This window comes from Diceros bicornis, chromosome 17, assembly GCF_020826845.1.
Source record: "Diceros bicornis minor isolate mBicDic1 chromosome 17, mDicBic1.mat.cur, whole genome shotgun sequence".
Lineage (NCBI taxonomy): Eukaryota > Metazoa > Chordata > Mammalia > Perissodactyla > Rhinocerotidae > Diceros > Diceros bicornis.
Window position 1 is genome coordinate 48380844 of NC_080756.1, and position 22292 is coordinate 48403135.

Below are 22292 nucleotides of genomic sequence, written 5' to 3' on the forward strand. Positions count from 1 at the left end.
TTTATCTTTTTCATTTGTTAGCTTACCTCCGCTACTGGATTCTCTTTTTCAGGCTGAGGACTATGTCTTGTTCATCTTTGTGTTCCCCACAATGCCTCGCACTTCTTAAGTTTTCAGTAAATGTTTGATATATAAATTAGCTTACATGTAGGCTTATACCATTTATATTTCATATGATTTATTAGTTTAGAATATAAGTGATTGTATTAAACAGTGATGAAACTAATCTGAAAATGTAGTGAAAGCGAGAGATTGTTTTGAAATAAATGATTTGCAAAATGTCTTTGCTCGGATAGAGCAAACATATAGCTGCTGTGGGAAGAGTATCTAACATGAAAATGTTTCCATCTAAGTAGATTTAAACATGCTTTTAAGATCTAATAAAAATGCTGCTGCAGTTAAACAGTGCTAAGTTTGTGTGATCCTTCAATACTGAACCTTGATAAAGAGTTAACAGCTCTAGAAACCTAGCTCCGCTCATACGAAGATACAAGTCCTTGAATCCATATGAATTGAGAATGGTTGAAATGGTTTATATTTTTATATTTTAAAATGTAAATGTAAGTTGATTATTCATTTAGCCATTAGTAAGTTTCCCAATAACCAAGCCAAACCAAACCATAGCATTGTCCCCCCCCACCCCCACCCCCCAGAGGATTAAAGGGTTTTCATTATCAGTAGCAGCCTCGTCTGAGCCAAAAAGAATGATTTTGGATCCCTTTGGAAAGTTCTCCATCGTCATTGATGGCTAGGTAATGGCAAAACCATTTTTTTCCAATTTGAAGTTAGTTATTGAATCAGCACAGTTTAAAGATGCATGCATCCTCCCACAGCGGTCTTTAAAAACAACACTTCAGGCGGATAGAAACTAGACTTTTGGTGGTGAACAAAATGCATTCTGTAAAGAGCTGAAATAAAATGATGTATACCTGAAATTTACACAGTGTTTTAAACCAATGTGACCTCAATAAAATTTTTTTTAACAAGATGTTTAAAAAAAGCACGAGACTTAAGAATTTGAATTAATGGAGTGACAGAGTGGGTGTGACATAAACATTTGTTTCACAAAAGGGACTTTATAACTGAGGATCCTATTGTGAGGATTGTATTAGATAATGCATGCGAAATCTCTATATCAATAGTCTTTTTTTTTTTTTAAACTGTTATCATTATGAGTTAGAAAACAGTTGCCAACATTGACTTATTGATCAACTTTATTGGTCTTGTTAACCTTCAGGAAACTAGTTTTTAAAAAATAATCTTGTTTCTTAGCCTTCACTTTTTTTTTTTAAAAAACCAGTTCTCAATTTTCTTTTCTTTTTTGTTTTTTAATAATTTTGTTTATTTATTTTTCCCCCAAAGCCCCAGTAGATAGTTGTATGTCATAGCTGCACATCCTTCTAGTTGCTGTATGTGGGACGCAGCCTCAGCATGGCGGGAGAAGCGGTGCGTCGGTGCGCGCCCGAGATCCGAACCCGGGCCGCCAGCAGCGGAGCGCATGCACTTAACCACTAAGCCACGGGGCTGGCCCCTCTTAGCCTTCACTTATTCACTATGTATTAATTTATTCTGCTTGCCTTTGTCTATTATATTTCTAAGGTGCCTGTTGAAAAATAGAAGAAAAAGAAAAACTACTGAATTTGGACTTTTATTTTGTGCTAACATAGAGAAAAGAGAATAAATGGATTAATTTAGTAGCAATAAAGATCAACCTACAAATGAAAGATACTGTGTTATATTTCCTTCTCTTTCCTCACTGTTTCACTCTGAGTAAAAGCACAAAGGACCCACAACAGTTTACTAGTTCTATAACGCTCATTTCTGTCCTGTGAGGAGGCACAGGTTAGAACCCTACAGCTGTAAATAGATCACGGACTTCAGCCCTTTCATTTACAAATGAGGAAAATAACAGAGCCCTTGAAAGGCTCTCCCAAGCTCACTGTTCTCACTATGCGCCCAGGCCCGTATCCACAATAATCCCAGAGTCTTCTGGAATTTTACCAGGAGGCTGGACTGTGGATCAAGGGTGCCCATTTCAGATCAGGTTTATCCCGAAAGGCTCTTTTTGTGGTAGCTCTTTGTCAGCCTCTTTGTGGATTTCAGAGTCATATTCTTCACATTTGATGGAAGAAGGAATATATAAAAATATACTGTATATAAAAGATTTTAAAGCATTAAAGTATTTTAGCCAGGGGGATCATCAAATAAAAGTCTGACTACTCTGTTCTGAAGTCTAGCTCTGAATATTGATAGAAGATACCACTTACTAAGCACTTATTATTAGGTGCAATGTTGTGTACAGTGCTTAGGGCATTTATAAACGTTTAGTCTCTGAACACAGCTAGGGTCTTAGAGTAATGTTTGCTATGGTTAGAGGCCAAATACGTATTTTTTTGTTTTGAGTTAGATTTGCTATTATAGTTAGAGCTGGGAGTGAATAAAAATGCATTTGATTCTTGATACATTTTTAATTGAACAGGGAGCTAGATCCAGTCAACAGTTCTGTGTAATTAGTGGATAGTTTTGGTTTAATGGAATCGGTTATTTTCTTCCCTGATGGAAGTATAGTGGAACCGGACCTTCCTGGTTACAAATGGAGCTGTACCTGCTATTGCTATCATCAGTTCTCTTATCTAGTTTGGCATTTCTTCTGTCCCTTTGCCTAGAGAAGGGAAGTCTTCAGTCGTTCCATTTCAAACCCTGTAGTAGTTGGTGAAAGAGATTGAAATTAATGGATTTCAGTAAAAGCACTACAGTTATTCAGGAATTGGCTCTTTTTGTGTTTAAAAAGCTGCAGTGACTGAGAGCCACTGAAAAAAGACTAAAAATAGGTACTGTTTTGCCCTATGGTTGCCATGTATTTGCTGGCTCTGCTTCTGAGCTCGGTTTGCATGAGGCTAACCAAATTGGATCATCTTTTTTCCAGTTGCTACCTGCCATGTAGTAAGCCAGTTTATGTCACTTTCCAGCTACCAGTGGCTAAGACATAATGCCTGAGGCTGTGTCTTTTAAAAAATGGACTACTGACCAGACTAAAGATAGTTCCTTGGTTCCTTATCCTGATATTTTGCACAAGCCAAACAAAAGCACCCTAGATGACAATGATGACATCAGTCTTCCCTTGCCCCAGTCCTGTCACCCGTGTGCTCTGGAGGAATGCCAGGTCCAGGCCTTTTCTTTCAGTCAGTCTCTCAGTGTTTTCTGGACACTTTTGTGGTTAGGCTCTGGGGGAGGGGGTACTGGAAAAGTAAAAGGCTTGTCCCTGCCTTTGGGAACTTAGCGGTTAATTCGGGAAAACACACCTCAAGTGGATGAAACAGAGAGGCATATGGTCATGTGCTAAACTGTGTGATACAGTGGTGAGGGAAGACTTGGTGTAGTCTGTAGAAGGTGGGGAAGATTTGATTACAGCAATGGAATTTTAATTGAGCCTTGAAAGATGACAAGATTTTGGTGGGGAGGGTCCTTGGCATTCTAATTGAGGGGGAAAAACATGATTAAAAATGTCAGGAGTGAACATAGATTTTAGGGGGCAGTGAGGAGACTAGAGTGAATTTTTTGTGAAGGGGAGAAATGGGAATTGAGAGGAAAAGAAATCAAATTATGCAAGCCCTTTATACCAGAAGGATAAATTTGTACTTTGTTGTGGTGGGCATTGTGAGTCTTTGGAGATAAGGCTGTGACACCCGTCATCTCCCAGTCACCAGATCTTTCTTCTGATCTCTCAAGTCTGTCTGCTCTTCTCCTGTTCTGCTACCAAGTCAAGCCAACATCATCCCTCCCTCAGATTGCACCAAGAGCTTCTTGACTAGTCTTCTCATAGCCTCTGTCTTGCCACCTTCCAGTCCATTATTCACACTATACCAAAGTTATATTTTTATTTTATGTTTTTTAATGTAATCCAGATTATATCACTCCTCAGTTTAATATGCATCAGCGCTCTTAGGATAAATTCCAAAAACCCTAACTGACTCACAAGGCCCTTTAGTGGCTGGCTCCTGCCTACCTCTTGAACTTCATCTGATGCCATTTTAAGCCTTCAGTTTGTTTTATGTTTGTTTCAGCTCTTTAGGCCTGATCTCCGTTGCTCTAAATCTCCAGCATCAATCTCTGGACCTTCACAGAGGCGCTCTCCTCTCTCCAGTTCACCTAGGTGTCTCCTGCTGGACTCAGTGTAGTTGTCAAGCCTTCCCGAGCTACCAGGCAAAGTTGGTTTCCTCTGTTATGCGCACTCCTTTGGCCACCTACCATAATTAGTTAGGTATTCATCTAATTATTTAAAGTTTGACCACTAAACTGTCGTTTCCAAAGAGGACCTCTGTCTTGGTCACCACTGTCCCCATTACCTAGCACTGTGTCCAGCTCATAGCAGGTCCTCATTAAATGTCTCTTTGAACTTATGTGTGACCCGGTGGTCTCTAGTGTTTGGTTGACTGAACAGATACTCCTTTCTTCCTCTCTGCTCTCTGAAGTCTCCAGGAAAGCTGTGCAGTTGGCGAAAGAGGAGGACTGCTGATCGAGTAGAATTCACAGAAGTGGACTTATGGGAGAGCTTACTACAGGACAGATTAGAAAGCTTTGAGTTTCACCTAGAAAGGCCTAAGAAATGAGTTGTATGGTGATTCATGGACAGTTCACACGTTAGTCAAATTTGATTCTTAAGAGTCATTCTCCAGACACCAGACTCGTATTCCCTTTTCCTCTTGACTCGTAGAGTTATCTCCTGATGGATAATCTCATTTCATTGAGCCCTTTGATGGTCACTGTAGACGTATCTAGCAGCCACTTCATCCTCAGCTGGGGGATGATTGTAGTTGGTCTAGTTTCCTTAGGGATGTGCCCCTGACTCCCTGAGCCATGGAGGTCAGGCCATTATGGAGTTCTGAGCCACTTAGGGACATCAGAAAAAATTCTCTCTCTCCACTTTTCATGTGAAGTCGCCTGGATGTGGCAGAAGTGCAGTGAGGACTCACTGTTGCTTTTGGATGACCAAAGCAGCATTTACCAATTTTACCTTTTTTCCTTTAGTAGCAGAAAAATGTTTTTCTTGCCCTGTGCCTCCTCTCTCTCCCTGAGAGTCTTCTGGGGCTTTGTGATCTAGGAATAGGAAGCAGATTCTGGGCCCCCACCCATGCCAACACAGCTTTCAGCTTTGAATGGAATCAGGAAATCCTTTTGAACACCAAAAATATACAAGACTTATGTCCATCAACAACTATTCATTGTAACAAGGAAGGATTCAGTAAACATTTGTTGAATTCTAGTTAGGTACCAAGCACTGTGCTAAATGCTGAGGTGATTACAAAGGAGTGTGAGACATAATTCTTATCCGTAACTAGTTTACAGTGTATTACAGCCAGAGAAAAAAGAGGTCATAATACACACACGAAGATAATTCACGGTTATCGAGTCAGTGGTAAATAGCTATTGCCAAATGATTGCTGTAAATTTTATAGAAGTTCTAAGTTGGCAAGACCATATCTAGATACTCTGGTCAGGCAAGTTTTTTTTTTTAATGCAACAAAATAGAATTGAAAGTATCAAAGAGCAGCTCACATGGTTAGGGAAGATTGTATCGTGAAATTTGTTTCAGTGGTGAGTGTATGTGGGTGTTCAGAAGATTTTGATGTAAAATGTATTTTATTGGTTATGGTAAAAAATTTTGGAATATACTGCTGTAGAAGAGGTGTGTCTTGTGTTCGCCTGTGGTTTGGAAGGAGTTATAAAATGGATTCGAAGCACTGAATTGCCAAAGGCCTGGGATGGGAAAGCACAGGTGTGTTAGGGAAACAGTAAGAAGACTAATTTGCCTGTTACATGTAGGGTGGTGGTAGGGGAAATTAGGTTGGACGGTAGATTGAGATTAGATTATGAAGGATCTTGAATGTCTGGCTAAGGATTCTATTCTGTGGGTATTTGGGAGCAGAGAATACATCAAAACTTTATTTTAAGATGCTTTATCTGGCAGCAGAGTGGAAAGAAGTTGGAAAAAGGCCAAGTGGATCAGAGAGAGCTATTACTGAATTTATCTGATAATCAGCTGCAGAGGTCGTGGACTAGGGTGGTGGCAGGACAGTGGAAAGGCAGGGACAGATAGAAGAGACGTTATATTATATATAAGGAAAATCAGTGTGTTGGCATGTTGCTGAGATGGCTGGGAGAGTGGGGCTGGCATGAACAGGGATGCAGAATGAAAGAGAGGGAGATTTTGGCTTTAAATTTATTTAAAAAGTATCAGTAAGTCTTTCCAGTGAAAATGACCAAAGGGGGTTGAAGATGTTAGAATGGAGTTTGGGACATCAAGTCCAAAAATACAATCTTGGAACTCTTTGGTTTTCAGGTGAAAATGAGCAAATATGATCTTTTTAATAACCTCCCCCTTCCATGCTGATGGAAGTAGAGGCCTTCTAAATCCTTCCTCCTCCGCAAGTCCCAGGGTACTGTTTGCTTGGCTGTTGTCTTCATATCTTAAAGTTACTGGAGGACCAGTCGGGGTTGCTTCTGTGAATCTGGCTCTCCTACTACCACACTTGTTGATTTTATTCTGCCAAGCGGTGGATTCTGGCCATATTCCTTTTGGTTGGTTATTCTGGTTGCACTCTTCAGAATAGTCTTTGTTTGAGGGCCCTTATTAAGAGTCCTGCCTGGCTGTCTCTGTGTGTGTGTGTGCGTTGTAAGAGGAGGAGTTTCTGGGCATGGTTGAGTATTGCCCATTGGAAAGGTCAGTAAAATAGTAAAAATATCACTACATCCTCTGAGAACTCTTTAGTAAACAACACCTCTGGATTTTGCCAATTGAATTGATCTAGATAATGTTATCTTGAGGAATAACAAGATCTAGACGTTATGAATCACAGATTATAAATTGCGTTATTTTAGTATTTAGTGATTTTTTTTTATGCTGGTACTTTGAAAAATTTTAATTCATTTGTTGTATATGTGATAACTGTTAATCCAAAAATTAGATTAGCTAGAATTTCCCATTCCCCAACTGTACCAGGTGGTCGAGTTGTTTAATACAAAAGGAGCTTTTTTGGAGCTGTTATTTATGCGACAACTTTTATGAGATGTAGGCTACTTGTCAGGCTTCCTGGAGGGTCTCCACAGAAATGCTGTCTGTCCACTTGCGTCTTAGGTGGATGGAATAAGAGTTAAAATTAACGCTTTATATCATTTGGGATTTTTCTCTTCAGTGCTGCTCATTGATTCAGTGCTGCTCAGTGGAGAGTTGCCTAGATAGGACGTAGATGGAACATTGCTTATGTCATTGAGAAAAATATGCCATGCTCTCTACACTCCCAGAAATGATTTATCAAACCTGTGTGGCTTGGCTTACAGACCAACCTGTATACATTGGAATGTTACAGTTACATATTTTTGCTTTTTTGGGAGTACAGAATTATTGCCTTTATTTTCCTTTTCATTTTATTTAACTAGTTTTAACTCTCCATGTGAGTAGTCTGCTTACCCTGGAAGAATTGTAATCAACTGGAGTCTGTTTTTAAGTGGCTAGAGAACAAAGTTGCCTGAATCAGTGACTTCAGACTAAAGCATAAAATAATTACTCTTAGGAGCAATTAAAATACTTTATTGTGAAATATACATTTCAGCATTTCAATTTTTAGTATTAGGGTTGTCTCTTTTGTGTAATAGCAAAGCAGCGGATTTTGTTTTCAGTATTTTATGTTTTCTACAGGTGCAGGCAACCTCCACTTAAATCTTTCTCATACATTCTAGAATAAGTAACTGAATGGGTTGTATTTACGTCATAAATAGAGAGTCTTTGTTTTACAAAAGGATTAAACTACATGAGAACTATATTTAAAAACTATGAAACTGAAATAATTTAAAAACTATAAACTGAAAATAATTTAATATACAAAAATTAAATTTGTATATGACTTTTTAGAAAAATGTCTTTCACAAAGTAGAGCTTTGTGTAAATACTGTTTCTTTATAGAACCACAGAATCCATTCACAGTGAGGGAGGGAGTTGCCTTTGATTCTTCCTTCCTGCTTTGGGCAGCTCTGTCAATTGAGGAAGCTCTAATGACGCGCTACCCATTTGAACTGAAGCGTCGGTGGGGAAGTCCTCTGTTTCTCCCTGCAGGGACCCATCTTTAAAGTGATGGAACTGACGTTTATCTAGAGTTGAACTACAAGGATACAGACCCATTTTTAGAATTTGGGACTTAAAAAAATTCCTTAACATCGCTAAGCTGTAGGAAAGTGCTACTTTTGTTTAATATGTACATATTCTTTCATTTTAAGAAGAAACGTGATTTGTAACTGATTGCAAGGGTCAGAGGGAGGAGAAAAGTGATTAATTGTTTAGTAGAGTTGTTGTATGTATTTTATTTTACTTGGAAGATTTTTTCTCTCTGAAAATTGAAAGGTGGTTCACATTGGCTTTTACAGAAAATGGTATTTACGCTTGGAATTGTGAAAGAGGTGCTCTTAAGGGAAGAAATTTTTCTCGGCTGAATTAGAATAAAGTGATATACACATATGAATGCGTTTAAGTTATACCAAGTATTTTCTCTGTCCGAAGTAATTTATACGTTTTTATTTATAAACACGCATTCTACTGGTTGGATTTGTGGAACACTAACAAACAAATGTGGATTTTAACAATGCAGTTTTTCTGCCTGTCCATCCATATCTGTAGAGACCAAAGGTGTCTGCATGTCTCTGTCTGCCAGTCTCTCCATCCACATTTCTCTACAGACCGAGGGTATCTGCCTGTGTGTCTTCGCTTCTCTTAAAAACAAATACTTCCAGCATAAAGGGGCATAGTGGATACAGCTGTTCCTAGATTCAGGTTTATCTTAAGGATGCACATATGGGTTATACAACTTTCTATTTTCTACATTCCCAGATGATAAACAGCATAAAATCTAGGGATAAGAGAAACTTGGCAAGATTGGACGATGAGTCAAATCCTTGAACAACTTTAAAAAATATTTTAAAACTTTTTCAAGAAGCTTGTGAGTTTTTCAGGACTGTTTTTTACAGTAAACAAAGGAGGCTAATGAACTGATGTTGTCTTCTTGTGATGGAATCTTACTTGGAGTCTTGGGGACAGCGGAGAGTTATGACAAGGGCGGATAAGATGACTCTATTCTGTGCATCTGTCAGCCATTTGTAACAAAAAGTTTACATAAGTGAATTGTACTTTTCTTCTTATTAGATCTAGTTTGTAAGAGGAAGAGGGGCATTTTAGACATATTTCAAAACTGAGTTGCTGATGAGGCCGCAGATAGTTGTTCAAGGGTTCGGGGAAATCAGGCAGTGGCTCATCTGTTGTTAATTAATGAAATGAAACTGGGGTCACCAGAGTACAACAATGAATGAAAGGTCAGCGAATGGAAAAAACTGTCAATGAAGGAGGATGTCAGCAGAGTGGAACATTGTCAGAGATAAAGATCAGGGAAAATGTACTCTTTGGCTGAGGTAGTGTTTTCTGGAAGTGACTAGGAGCCATGGTTTGGGACATTTCAAGCCAGACTGAGCACTAAATGAATGGTCTGATTTCAACGGAATCTGTTAAATATTTTAAGGTTATTTGGGTTTGTGCTAGAGACTAGTTGAAAAGATTTCTAAAAAAGAAGTTTCTTTTTGTTTTATAATGTGTTTTACAATGTTTTATTGTCGTTTTGTTTGGCTTTGGGGTTTTGTTTTGAGGCTGAATACTGGATCCTTTCTCTCATTTGTTTCTGTTCTCTGTCTTAGAATTTTCTAGAGCCACACTCACTGTTGGGGTCTACCAAAGTTCGGGGATTGAAGATCGCTGCACTCATTAGCGATAGCGCTGACCTGGGGCAGCCCAGGCTGGCTGGCTGTCAGGTTGCGGTTGTTGCAGGGTTGTATCCCCTCTGGTTCTGTGGGGATGGCCTGAAAGTCGTCCAGACAGAGATTCAGTTTCACTACCAACCTGCAAACTCTGATCAGGAAAACCAGTGACTATAGTTATATTTCAACTAGTTCATTTGTAAACTTTGTTATTGGTTTCATGCGAAGCGCATTAGTGCGTCTCAGTGCCTCTGGTCATGTCCGACCTCCTTCCCTTTTTTCTCGTGGAAGCTTTTGAACCAGATGGCTGTGGGGAAGCAAGCCTGTTCTCTCAGTTTGGGAGAGGCCTGTGGTGATTTTCTGCCTGGTGTTGAGACCTAGCAGGTCACGGCTGCTGAGGGCAGGACCCCGCAGGTGTCAGCAAGGCTGTCCCCACGTCCTGGAGAGAGTTAATCCCGTGGAATTCAGAGAAGCGATGGAGCCCAGTCATTGCGAGTGCAGTCTCCAGGCCAGACTGCTGGGCTCCCTGCTCTCCCAGTGTTGTCCTGTGTCTTTCTGAGCTTCTGTTTTCTTATCCATAAAATGGGGATAATAATAGCACCTACCTCATAGGTAGTTGTAAAGATTGAATAAATACTGGTAGGGTGCTTAGAGCAATGCTCATCACATAGTAAATGTTCAGTAATTCTCTGATTACTTACATTTAAAATGGAATTCGGGCCGGCCCCGTGGCTTGGCGGTTAAGTGCGCGCACTCCGCTGCTGACGGCCCCGGTTCTGATCCTGGGGGAGCACCTACGCACCGCATCTCCGGCCATGCTGGGGCTGCGTCCCACATACAGCAACTGGAGGGATGTGCAGCTGTGACATGCAACTATCTACTGGGGCTTTGGGGGGAAAAAATAAATAAATAAAATCTTTAAAAAAAATAAATAAAAAATAAATAAATAAAATGGAATTCAAGTGGAGTTTCCTTGGATCATCTGATTCCTCTTTTCTCTGAGCACATTTACTAGAATATTGGTTTGTTGGATTTAAATGAGAGACCATCCCATGAACCGTTTTTGAACCAGTGTAGAAAAAAATATGAAAACAGTTCTTTAGAGAAACACCAGAACCACAGACATTAATAGAAGTTAAACTTTAAACTCATACAGCTAAACTATAATCAAAATAGTGCCTGTTTTTTTGTTGGGTAGGTGTAAGATAGGCAAAGAATGATGAGACTTAACATTTATTGTTAGAAGAACTACTTTGGGAAAATATCCTCACCTTAAATAACTGTATTATGTAATTAGACTGAAAAGGAACAAAACCCTAATAGAAACAAAAGGATAAATTTTAAACAGTGACACTCATATCCATGTGCCAATATCGGCCGACCCCTTTTTGAGATTGTCTGTGGGTTATACTCTCGGGTGTGGGAATTCTGGCTCCATTTCAGTAGTGGCAGTGGCTCTAGCATAGTGTTCCCTTCAGTGTGAGTTCCGTTAGCTATTAATAGATTTTAGGGGGGGAAGAAGAAGGGGGCATTCCATGGTCAAATGAGTTTGGGAAACTTACTTGAGTTAAGAGAAATTAAACCAGTTTCTTTGGAGATACTTTTTGGAGCCGTCAGTATGCTAATGTCTGCCGTGACTCTCCCAGGGACATGCGATACGCAGTATTTCTCTTACTTTTTGGACCAATATCTCATCTGTCAGCTTCCTGCAGGACACCAGTGCTCTGGAGCACACTTTGGAAATGTAACCTTAGAACCATTGCCTCTTTCCCTTTGTTTCTCTGGTGAATCCTGACAAGGTGTAGCTACACAATTCACTGCAGATCAAGGGCAGAGGAAGGCCTCACAGAGGAGGCCGGGTCCTATGTATATGATCACCATCTTGAAATAATAATTACTGATACCTATAGAGTGCTTACTATGTGCCAGGCACAAGGTACTTTAGATGTATTAACTAATTTAATCCTCTTAACAACTCTGTGAGGTAGGTATGATCATTATCCCCATTCATAGATTAGGAAACTAATAGCCAGAGGGCTTAAATAGCTTGGCCAAATCAGACAACCAGAAAGGGGTGAAGCCCGCACGGTCGTGGGGCTTGTGTGTGTGTGGTTGTATGCTGTGTGTGCATGCACGGGCCAGGGCACTGGTGGTCGTCATATTCCTGGATGAGGAACAGTGTGAAAGTGTGAAATAACAGTGAGGTTTGTGTGGCTGGAGGGCATGTTTGGAAATGATGAGAAATGAAACCGTGACTCTGTACAGGTTCAGATCCTGAGGGCCTCATCTGTCACACAGAGGAATTTGGGATTTCTATAATGGAACCACCTACTCTTGCCATCAGGTCACCTTTAGAACTTCAGTAAGCAAACTGCTTATGGGTAAAAACGGTGTAGACACTTAGTCAGGTTGGAGGCTAGGAATGTGCACTTCTGCATTCTGCAGGGGGCACAGTTGTCACCGACTCCTGCCATCCCAGCTTGTGCTGTAGAACTGTACTGAGCCTAGGCGATAGACACAGGGTCTAGTGAATTCTGCTTGAATTGGACATAACACAGGGGATGATAAGGGCTGACACTTTCCCCTCGACTCCCTGCACTTGTGCAGTTTTTGAGGGTGTATTTTGTGTGCTTCTGGAAGTGGACTAGAGGCTAATAGACGTACAAGGAGATGGAGATAAATATGTAATGAGATTGTAGAGTCTTTAAGGCTTGATTAAAGAGGTAAAAGTGGGGCTGCCTTGTCTTCTAATAAGATTTAACATGTTAATTGTTTTTTAATTAAAGAGTATGAAAAATATACAAGTATTCTCTATGATCCAAATCTCTTTGGTTCCTGAGTTTGAACTTAGTGAGTAGTGAGGGTTTGGATAGCAAGGGACTTATCTGAAAATTTATCAGAATCTATTTAGTTCCTGGGTTTGGATTTGGATAGCAAGGAATATTTAGATTGGAAAACCCAGTGAAGACCTTATTCATTTTTTCTTTTCCCAAAGGAGGTGAGTGTGCCTTTATGCCTAGATAGATTTCTCTGCACTGAGAAGTGGCAAGATGGTGACTTAATGAAAGTCATAGAGCAGATCATTATAAGGACAGGACTAGAAAGAACTAAATTCCTCTGAGTCCGGCAGTCTTGCCGCCAGGGCTTCATATACCCTAAGCTATTAGGGTCTGTCAGCACTCCTTCATAGTGCTCAGCAAAATGATGCCTGGGGAGACCCAGGCATCAGTGGTAATTATGGGAACCTTGATGTAGAGAATATTTGTAAGAGTAGGGATGACTATGTGTGTGATACCTTTGAAATAAAAAACCTACATAGCAGGAAGATTTAAGGTTAATTCTAGAAAGAAATTTTTTTTTTTTAAAGATTTTATTTATTTATTTTTTCCCCCCAAAGCCCCAGTAGATAGTTGTATGTCATAGCTGCACATCCTTCCAGTTGCTGTATGGGGGACGCGGCCCCAGCATGGCCGGAGAAGCGGTGTGCGCCCGGGATCCGAACCCTGGCTGCCAGCAGCAGAGTGCGTGCACTTAACCGCTAAGCCACGGGGCCGGCCCTAGAAAGAATTTTTAAGTTACTTTTATTTTGAAGAAACAACATCTGGCCTCAGTTCACATGTTTTTATATCCCCATTTTGCTTCTGTGCATAGTTGTCTTGACTTGGTTATTTGCTACTTTAAATCCTCTTTAGTTCCACAAGGAAGCATTCACGTGGGGGCTGGGGAGCAGGGAGAAAGTGTAGGATGTGGGAGAATGAAGAGAGTGAGGAGAAGGGAGCCGTTTAAAGTGCCTCCAGGGCTTGCATATCCCTCTTGTGGCCCTACACCCAAGACTCAGTGCTGGATTATACATCAGACTCAGCAGCTGGCAGCTGAGACAGGAGTGCGTGTGCAGTGGTGTCCACTTGCATCTCTGGGATTTGATTTTTCTTTCTAAACAGTTTTATTTGAGTAGTTAACAGAAGGCTGATTTTTACCTTTGTGCATGGCATAATTTTATAATGTTTGTTCTTAGGTGGGTTTGCTGAGTTCTCCCGCTGTTTCCCTGGCCTCTGTGAAGGAAAGTCCACTCTAGTCCCTACCTGCATCTCTCAGCCTTGCTTACCTGTTGCCAACATTGGGCCAACCCGAATTCTTCCCAATCTCTATCTTGGCTGCCAGCGAGATGTCCTCAACAAGGTGGGTGCTTTGAAAATATCCTTCGTTGCAGGGTTTATTGTTAGCAGCTGGAGAAACAGCGCTTGCCCATTAGCTGTCATTGCGAACACACCCGCTCCCAGAAAGGAAGTACACCGTCCTCTGTGACTCCCCAGCGAGCAGTTGCATCATCTTTTGGAGCCTGTTTTGTTTGACGTTGCTGATTGCCATAGGAAACCTAAACTGCTGTCATGTTTGCTTGTTCCTCATAGGTCCCAGAGACCTGGAATAGGACAGGATTTTTCAGACGTTTAGCCTTGTTTTCTTAGGGTATTAATTGTTCTATTCCAGTAATTGGGCCCCCTCAAGAAGGCTGATGCTTCCTAGGTTATTTCACATTTAGAAATGTATTTATTTATTGCAGTGCACTAGAAAGGGACTCAGGTGGGCTTGGATTGAGGAAGGGCCTCATGATGACCGCTGGCTGGAGGGGTAGGGGGAGGTGATAACAAGATGGTGAGGACAGGGGCAAGAGTAGGCACGCCCTGTCTGGAGCTCATAGGAGCAGTTTGGTTGAGAAAGAAGAGGGAAGAGAATAATTCTTGCTGGAAGGGATGTGGGCCATGCTGAGCAAGGTGTGCCCCATACAGGAACCCATACTGATGGAGGCCGTTGCATATAATGGTACAAGCATAACAGTAGTAGAAGTAAAATCTGTCTGCCTCCATGGCTTTATGCTCTTAACCAGTAGTGCTAGAAAACAGTGCTCTTACTGCCTGAAAAAGTGATTTTTCTCTGAAGCCTCTTATTTATATCATCTCTAATTGAAAAAGCAAGCAAAGACCTTAATTCAGCTGTTCGTGATTTACAATTGCTGCTTTCCTATGTGAAGGGCAGGACCTTAACATTTTCTCCTTGAGTCACTGAGAGAATTGGGCTGACTATAAAATAAGCTTCCAGATTGGCTTGTTTTAGCACATGGAAAGCAAAAATACCCTATCATTGGGCAGCGATGAGGCTTTTTTTTTTTCTCTTTTTTATTCTCAGAACTCCTGCCTCTTCAAAATTTTGCCTCGACACTGTTGTTACTGTGTCTGCTCTCACCTTGAGATATTTGAAATCTGATAGCTTATTGTTCTTAATCTGTACTGAGTCTTTCTGGTAGGGTCACAGTGCCTTGAGCATGTGATTATTATTAATTCTCTTTTAGAGATAAGCAAACTATGTCACAGAAAGCAAAATTAATTTCCTAAAGTCACATGCATCTCTGAGACAAAGTTGGAGATGCTTCATTTAATCCTCAGGTCAAAAAAAATAAAAAACAAGAAATAAAATTCCTAGTTAAAGATGCTGTTCAGAATTACCCCAAGTAAAACTTAACAAGTCAGCAGGTGATTTTACAAATAATTGTGTTACTGATCATTTCTGTTACTTTTGACGTTAAATGGTACATTTATTTTGCTATATCCCTTTTCCAGATTTAACAAATGTGTCAGGTAACAACTTTCTAAGTGCCTGCAAGGTGAGAGCAGCTCAACTGAAACCTGGAGCTGAGGGTGAGGAGGGTAGTTCTCTATTTTAATTGGCTTCTAAATGTATATTAAACAGGATACATCCACAGATGCATTGAGAGGAAATGGTTGTAGGGTTTATGGAAGTTCACAGGGAAGACAGCTTGGGCGAGTAGTTGTTATGGGAGACTGTCAGAAGCTTCTCTAAAACAGGTGCATAGACAGGGGACAGTGAGAGATAAGAAGGCACTGATAGGGGCCCGCCCTGTGGCTTAGCAGTTAAGTGTACACGCTACACTACTGGCGGCCTGGGTTTGGATCCCGGGTGCGCACCAACGCACCACTTGTCCGGCCATGCTGAGGTGGCATCCCACATACAGCAACTAGAAGGATGTGCAGCTATGACATACAACTATCTACTGGGGCTTTGGGGGAGAAAAAGGGGACAAAAAAAAAAAAGGAGGAGGATTGGCAATAGATGTTAGCTCAGGGCCAGTCTTCCTCAGCAAAAAAAAAAAAAAAAAGAGTGGCGTGGATGTTAGCTCAGGGCTGATCTTCCTCACAGGAAAAAAAAAAAAGGCACTGGTAGGCTGGCAGCTTTGAAAGTGGTGAATAGAAATTTATATTTAACCTCTAGATTCATGGTTGAGAAGAGTCTTAGTGCTGAAGGGGATTTTAGAGAGCATTTAATCAGCCTCTTTTATTCGATAAATGAGGAAATCGATATTCCAGAAATGTTAAATGAGTTCTGCAACGTCACCCAGGTGATGATGAGTTTTAGAACCAGATTTGCCTCTGTTTCACAGATAGCATAAACTAACCTTCCTGCTCAACACTCGGATTTAAACTTTCCAGAAGACATAACATGCATTCTTTTCTTAAAGATATCCAAAGATGAAGATTGTATCATCTTTCCTAATAGTACATTCCTTTTAATTAAAATTTAAAAGCTGAAGTCTTTAAAAACAGCAACCACAAAGCCACTAATTTTATTACTTTTTTTAATAAAGTGCCACCAAAATATGTTAAAAGCATGTCACAGAAATTTTCTTAGGAGGATCATAATATTTACCATTTAAAATGCTAGGCTCTTTATGTTACTGCATTTAACCCTCATAATAGGATTAGGAGATGGGTTGGCCCTGAGCGTTCAGTCACGTACCCACGCTGTTTTGGCTGGGAAGTCACTGACTTCGAAGCTGGTCAGCGGCAGAGATCATGCTCAGACCCACGCCGCTCTGGCTGTAAGTCCTGTGTTTCTATATCACCAGAAATACTCATCTTCTGGAAAATGGACCTCTCCAGAACAGGGAAGGACTGCTGTGAAGGACTGACAAATCTTAACAGTCTATTGAATTACAACTGAGATGTTCTTTCCCTGGTTTTTCCACATCATATTCTATACCAGCACTGTCCAGTAGAAATATAATGCAAGCCACATCCATAATTTAAAATGTTCCACTCGTCTTATTAAAAAAGTGAAAAGAAGTAGGTGAAATTAATTTTAATAACATTTTATTTATCACAGTATATCTGAATATTATCATTTCAGCATGCAATCAATATAAAAAATTATTGCTATTTTACATTTTTTTGGTGCTTTCTTTGAAATCTGGTGTCTGTTGTATACTTACGGGACATCCAGTGTGGACTAGCCACGTTTCAGGTGATCGGTACGACATGTGGCTTGTGGCGACCACATTGGACAGTGCAGGTCGGCATTCTCAGCGTGTGTTAATTTTTACTTGGGTTTCAAAGACATGGCTCTTCTGTAAAAGACCACAAGAAGTCATTGGTAGCAAAAAGAATACTTTTATTTTCCTTTTTCCTCACAACTGTACTTTTGTTTCTTGCAGTCTGTTCTTTGATCCTCTAGTCTTTGTACTAGAGTTGGAACAGGAACACCTATTCTACTAAAAGTGGTTTGCTGGTGCCAGTTCACCTCTGAACTGCGTGGGATTTGAGCAACAATCTCTAGTTACTATGTGAAAGACAACAGTTCTTGATCGTTTTTCTCGCCTATCACTTAAAATGTCAAATAGGGACTTTTTTCTCACTTAAATGCACGTAGTGTATGATGGAATTACCGATGGCGAGTAGTTACCAACCCAGAGCTGCATCTGCGGTGAAACACGTCAGCTTCTTCACTAAAGCAGTTCTGTCGCCCCCTTCCCCATTTTAAACAGTGTGCTGTCAGCATTCTCTGTGTGGCTTCTTACTTCAGTCTTTTAACATGTAGGATTGGTTTTCCTATGCTACCTTATTGTTCTGCCTGCCACTAGGACTACTGCCACTTTCTCTGTTGTTCTCTTATGAGAGTTAGGCAGTAGCCTAGACCCCAGATAGCCAAATGCTGCTTTCAGGGTTTCCATGTGACCTAGGAAGACAAAAGGTCATCAAAATTATCAGCAAAAATATTTATTCCCTGTCCACTATGTGTAGAACACCATGCAGTGTACAAGTTGGTTAGACAAGACCTGTTCATTCAACAGTAGTTCACGAGACAAGGTGACGGACTCACAGGATAACCCCCGATACTGCGGCAGCACAGCTGAGAGCCAGCCTTGGAGATGAGCGGTTTTGCACCTCGGGTCTCCACCCTCCCAGCCATATCACTTGAGCCAAGTTACTGAATCTCGGTTTCTTCCCTACAAACTGTAATGATTCCTGCCTCCCAGTGTTCATGTGAGGTTCCAATGAAATGACATGCTGAGCGCCAAGTGCCGTTCCTGGTTTATAGGGACCCTCATTACTGTCATCACGAGGTGGAGTATACAGATGCTAAGGTGAGCAGTGGATACAACGGGTGTGGTGGGTTGAAGGCTAGAAGGAGGAAGTAGGACTTAAGGTCAATTGTGAAGGCAGAAGGAGTGGCAGATGCAAAATTACTCGTTGAATTGAAAAATTACAATTCTGTTATCTAGAATTGCAATGCGCACAGTGATTTAATGGGATCTCTGTCCTTAGCCTAGCTCAACTTGGGAAACCTGACTAAATAGAGCAGTTTTATTAAGCCCATATGTTAAGCTATACTCCATATATTACTCCACAGTCTACATCAACAGCTCCTGGAGCCCATATTTAGAAACTGGTCCAACCACAAGGGAAAGTTTATTTCATGGTTTAGGAGAAACTTTTTGTTTGTTTGTTTGTTTGAAAATAAACTTTATTTTTCAAGTTGAAAGGACTTTTCTAAAATTCTTTTTTTTTTTTTTTTTGCCAATTTTCATCTTTTTGCTTGAGGAAAATTCACCATGAGCTAACATCCATGCCATTCTTCCTCTATTTTGTATGTGGGTCGCCGCCACAGCATGGCCGCTGAGAAGTGTTGTCATTTCACACCTGGGAACCAAACCTGGGACCCTGAAGCAGAGCGCACGGAACGTAACCACTAGGCCACAGGGCCGGCCCCAGAGAAAAACTTTTGAAGGGAAGAAATAGTGAATGGAAATCATAATCAATAATAATTTTGAATCACAAATATTATTTTTTGAAAGTTTTCTTAATTGTCTGTTGAAACTAGAATCCATTTTTTAAATTCTTAGGGGTGATCTCTTCTTTGCAGATGAACACTTTTTATATCTAGCCTGCTCCATTCAGTGTAATTTCCCTGCTTAAGGCCAATTAGGAGAAAGGACAGTTTGAATTAGTGAAAAATATACATTACTGGCTTTTTTGGCCAGGGGGAGAGGGCAACAGCTTTATTGAGATATAATTCACATACCATATGATTTATGAGCTATTTTTTTATTGAGGTGTAATTGACATGTAACATTATATGAGTTTCAAGTATACAGCATGATTGGATATTTGTATATATTGTGAAATGATCACCATAATGAGAGTAGTTAACAGCTATCACCACAGTTACAAATTCTTTTTTCTTGTGATAAGAACTGTTAAGATCTACTCTCTTAGCCACTTGGAAATATGCAATACAGTATTATTAACTATAGTCACCATGCTGTACATTACATCCCCATGACTTATTTATACTATAACTGGAAGTTTGTACCTTTTGACTCCCTTCATCCTTTCACCCCCCTCCGCCCCCTGACTCTGGTAGCCACCCATCTGTTCTTTGTATCTGTTTTTTGTTGTTGTTGTTTGCTTTTTTTTTAGATTCCACATATAAATGAGATCATACGGTGTTTGTCTTTCTCTGTCTGACTTATTTTACATAGCATAATGCTCTCACGGTCCATCTGTGTTGTCACAAATGGCAGAATTTCCTTCCTTTTATCACTGAATAATATTCCATTATATACATGTGTGTGTGTATATATACATGTATATGTACATACACATACATATACATATATGTACACATATATACACCTATATGTGTGTGTATACAGACACTCCGCATTTTATTTATCCAATCATCCGTTGATGGACACTTAGGTTGCTTCCATATCTTGACTATTGTAAAGAATGCTGCCGTGAACATGGGGGTGCAGTTATCTTTTCGAGTTAGTGGTTTCATTTCCTTCAGATAAATACCCAGATGTAGAATTGCTGGATCATGTGGTAGATCTATTTTTAAGTTTTTGAGGAACCTCCATACTGTTTTCTATAGTGGCAGCACAAATTTATATTCCCATGAGCTATTTTTAAAATAAGAATAAAGAAAGAGAACTAACATTTAATGAGATTCTTTCTTATATTATGTGCCAGTCACTTTATCCTCATAACAGCTTTATAAAATATGCATCATTAGCCCTATTTTACAGGTGAAGAAACTAAAGCTGAGGGGGGGTCAGCTAACCTACCCAAGATCACTCAGGTAATGAACGGTAACGTGCTAAGCTGTGCTCTGGTTTTTCTGGGGCCAGTACCCGTATACGTTTCATTACTCCATGCCCCACTGAGTTCATCCTTAGTAACAGGAGGAAGGGGGAGTGTATAGGTACACATGCAGGTTGAGGCTAAATGTGGTGGTGGAAGTTTATCAAAATTTGCTTCTGATTGTTTCAATTTTCCCAGTGTAGTGGGAAACAAGATCGTCCTTCAGCTGAGAGTGAGGGTGAAAGGCGGACATATAGAGAGTTTGAAGAAAAAGGGAAATGGGTGGAACGGCATCTAAGAGAGAGAGAAAGTGAATGGACTAGGGGAATAAAATGATTGCTGAGGAGCGTGACGTGGGAGTGAGATCCGGCAGCGTCGCCGAGTGTTTTTCTCTGGCCACATTCAGCCGCGTGGGAGCAGCGGCAGACTAGGTGGAGAATTAGATTTCACCAGGGTTGTAATCTGGCCAAGTGAGTGTGAAGAAGTGATAGTGGGACAGAGGAATTGAGAGTGAAAGCAAGGAAGTGGTTATAATAATTGACCACAGAATTTAAGTTGGGCAAGGAAAGGAGACAGACGTGATGAGGATGAAGGAGAGAGAAAAGGAGGTAGGATAACAGATCGTAGTTGCTGGGGGACTGAAGGATTCCAGGAGTGGTGGCGTGAGAGAGAGTAAGCTGGAAGGAGAGGAGGAGTCCTAGAGTGGCTTGTGTGAGGCAGAGGTTAGGGAGGGGTTGGCAATGGCAGAGACCAGACTAGGTCTCATGGGACTGAGGGGTTAAGGTGAGTGGTTCAGAGAACTGAGAGAGAGGCCAAGGTGTTAGAAGGATAATTGAAGGCCAGAGAAGAAAGATTACTTTATCAGTAGAAAGCAAGTGTGAGTAGACTTAGCACAAAGTTTTCTAAATATTAAACAGTATAAGATGACTCCTCTCTGGAAGCTTAAAGATTATGTTTAATTATGGGACAGTGTAATGCTCAGTTGTAATATTTTACACAACATACTGAAACAAAACTGAATGAATTACATAAATAACTTTATAATAGTTACTAAGAGTCATTGACATCCGTCTATGAATAAAAACAATCATTATTCTACAAAACAGTCAGACGCATTCTTCATCATTGTAGTTCCATCCCAGTTCCAGTCAGAAACATTGACGTAAGATGCCCTTTCCACCACTTATATGGACATTCATAAAAATAATTAGGAGAGCGAGTTAATGGGATAGTTACATGAAACTGCAGCAGAAGCCTGAACTGACTTCAGAGATGGACTGACCTCTCCACCCTGATGCCCCAGCAGGTGAACGCTGCCTCGGGGCTGGCAGTAGGCTCTTGGCTGTAGCCTGTCTACTTGCACCCTTTGAATGGTGTGCTTACCAGGAGGCAGCTGTATTTGTTCTCAAACCTGTTTAGGCCAGTGTTTTGTTATTATAATTACGTACATTAAAATATTACATACACCAATGAAATATGAATGAGGGAATAGAGTTGTTTTTCTATGACCTAAGTTAAATGTTTTCGAAAGATTCAGGAAAGAAATTGCTTTACTTTTTTTTTCTGTCTAAACTGGGAGGGGGAGTAAGGCAACTGTAAAATATTTAGGGGACAGTCGTCATCTAGAAGGATTCTGTGCTGGTGTCGTCTCACAGATTCTTGCTCTTTAAAGAAAAGGAATCTGTAAGTGGTCGACGCATTTGGTCATGATTTGCTTAAGAACTCCAATCAGCTAATTATTAAAAACAAAAGAAAAAGCTGCGATCCTGCATCAGAAATTAGGGAACTCATGTACATTTATTTGTTCTGAGTTAAAAATAAAAATTTTTCATGTATATATGTATCATTTTTAATGATTTCCTTCTTTAACTGACTTTTTCCACTGACGTAGTAAGTACAATCCATGAGAGGGTACTTATTTATGATATTTAATTTAGTAGCCAAATTACATTTAAATTTTATATGATGACATTTTAGGATTTGTGTTGGCTTTTTTGTGTTTAAAATTGACCATGTTTTATTTATCAAGTCCCATCTTATTACAAAGAGAATTTCCGGTAGCAG

The 22292-nt window shown here is 40.3% G+C and overlaps 1 protein-coding gene across 1 annotated transcript in view; it reads left to right on the top strand.

Moving 5' to 3' along the window:
- DUSP16 (dual specificity phosphatase 16) overlaps positions 1–22292 on the top strand; it is a 77415-nt gene that overhangs the window by 44699 nt on the left and 10424 nt on the right. Inside the window, exon 5 of the mRNA XM_058558735.1 lies at positions 13808–13971. Within this exon, the coding sequence (XP_058414718.1) occupies positions 13808–13971 (164 nt within the window). The remainder of the gene's footprint in view (positions 1–13807; positions 13972–22292) is intronic.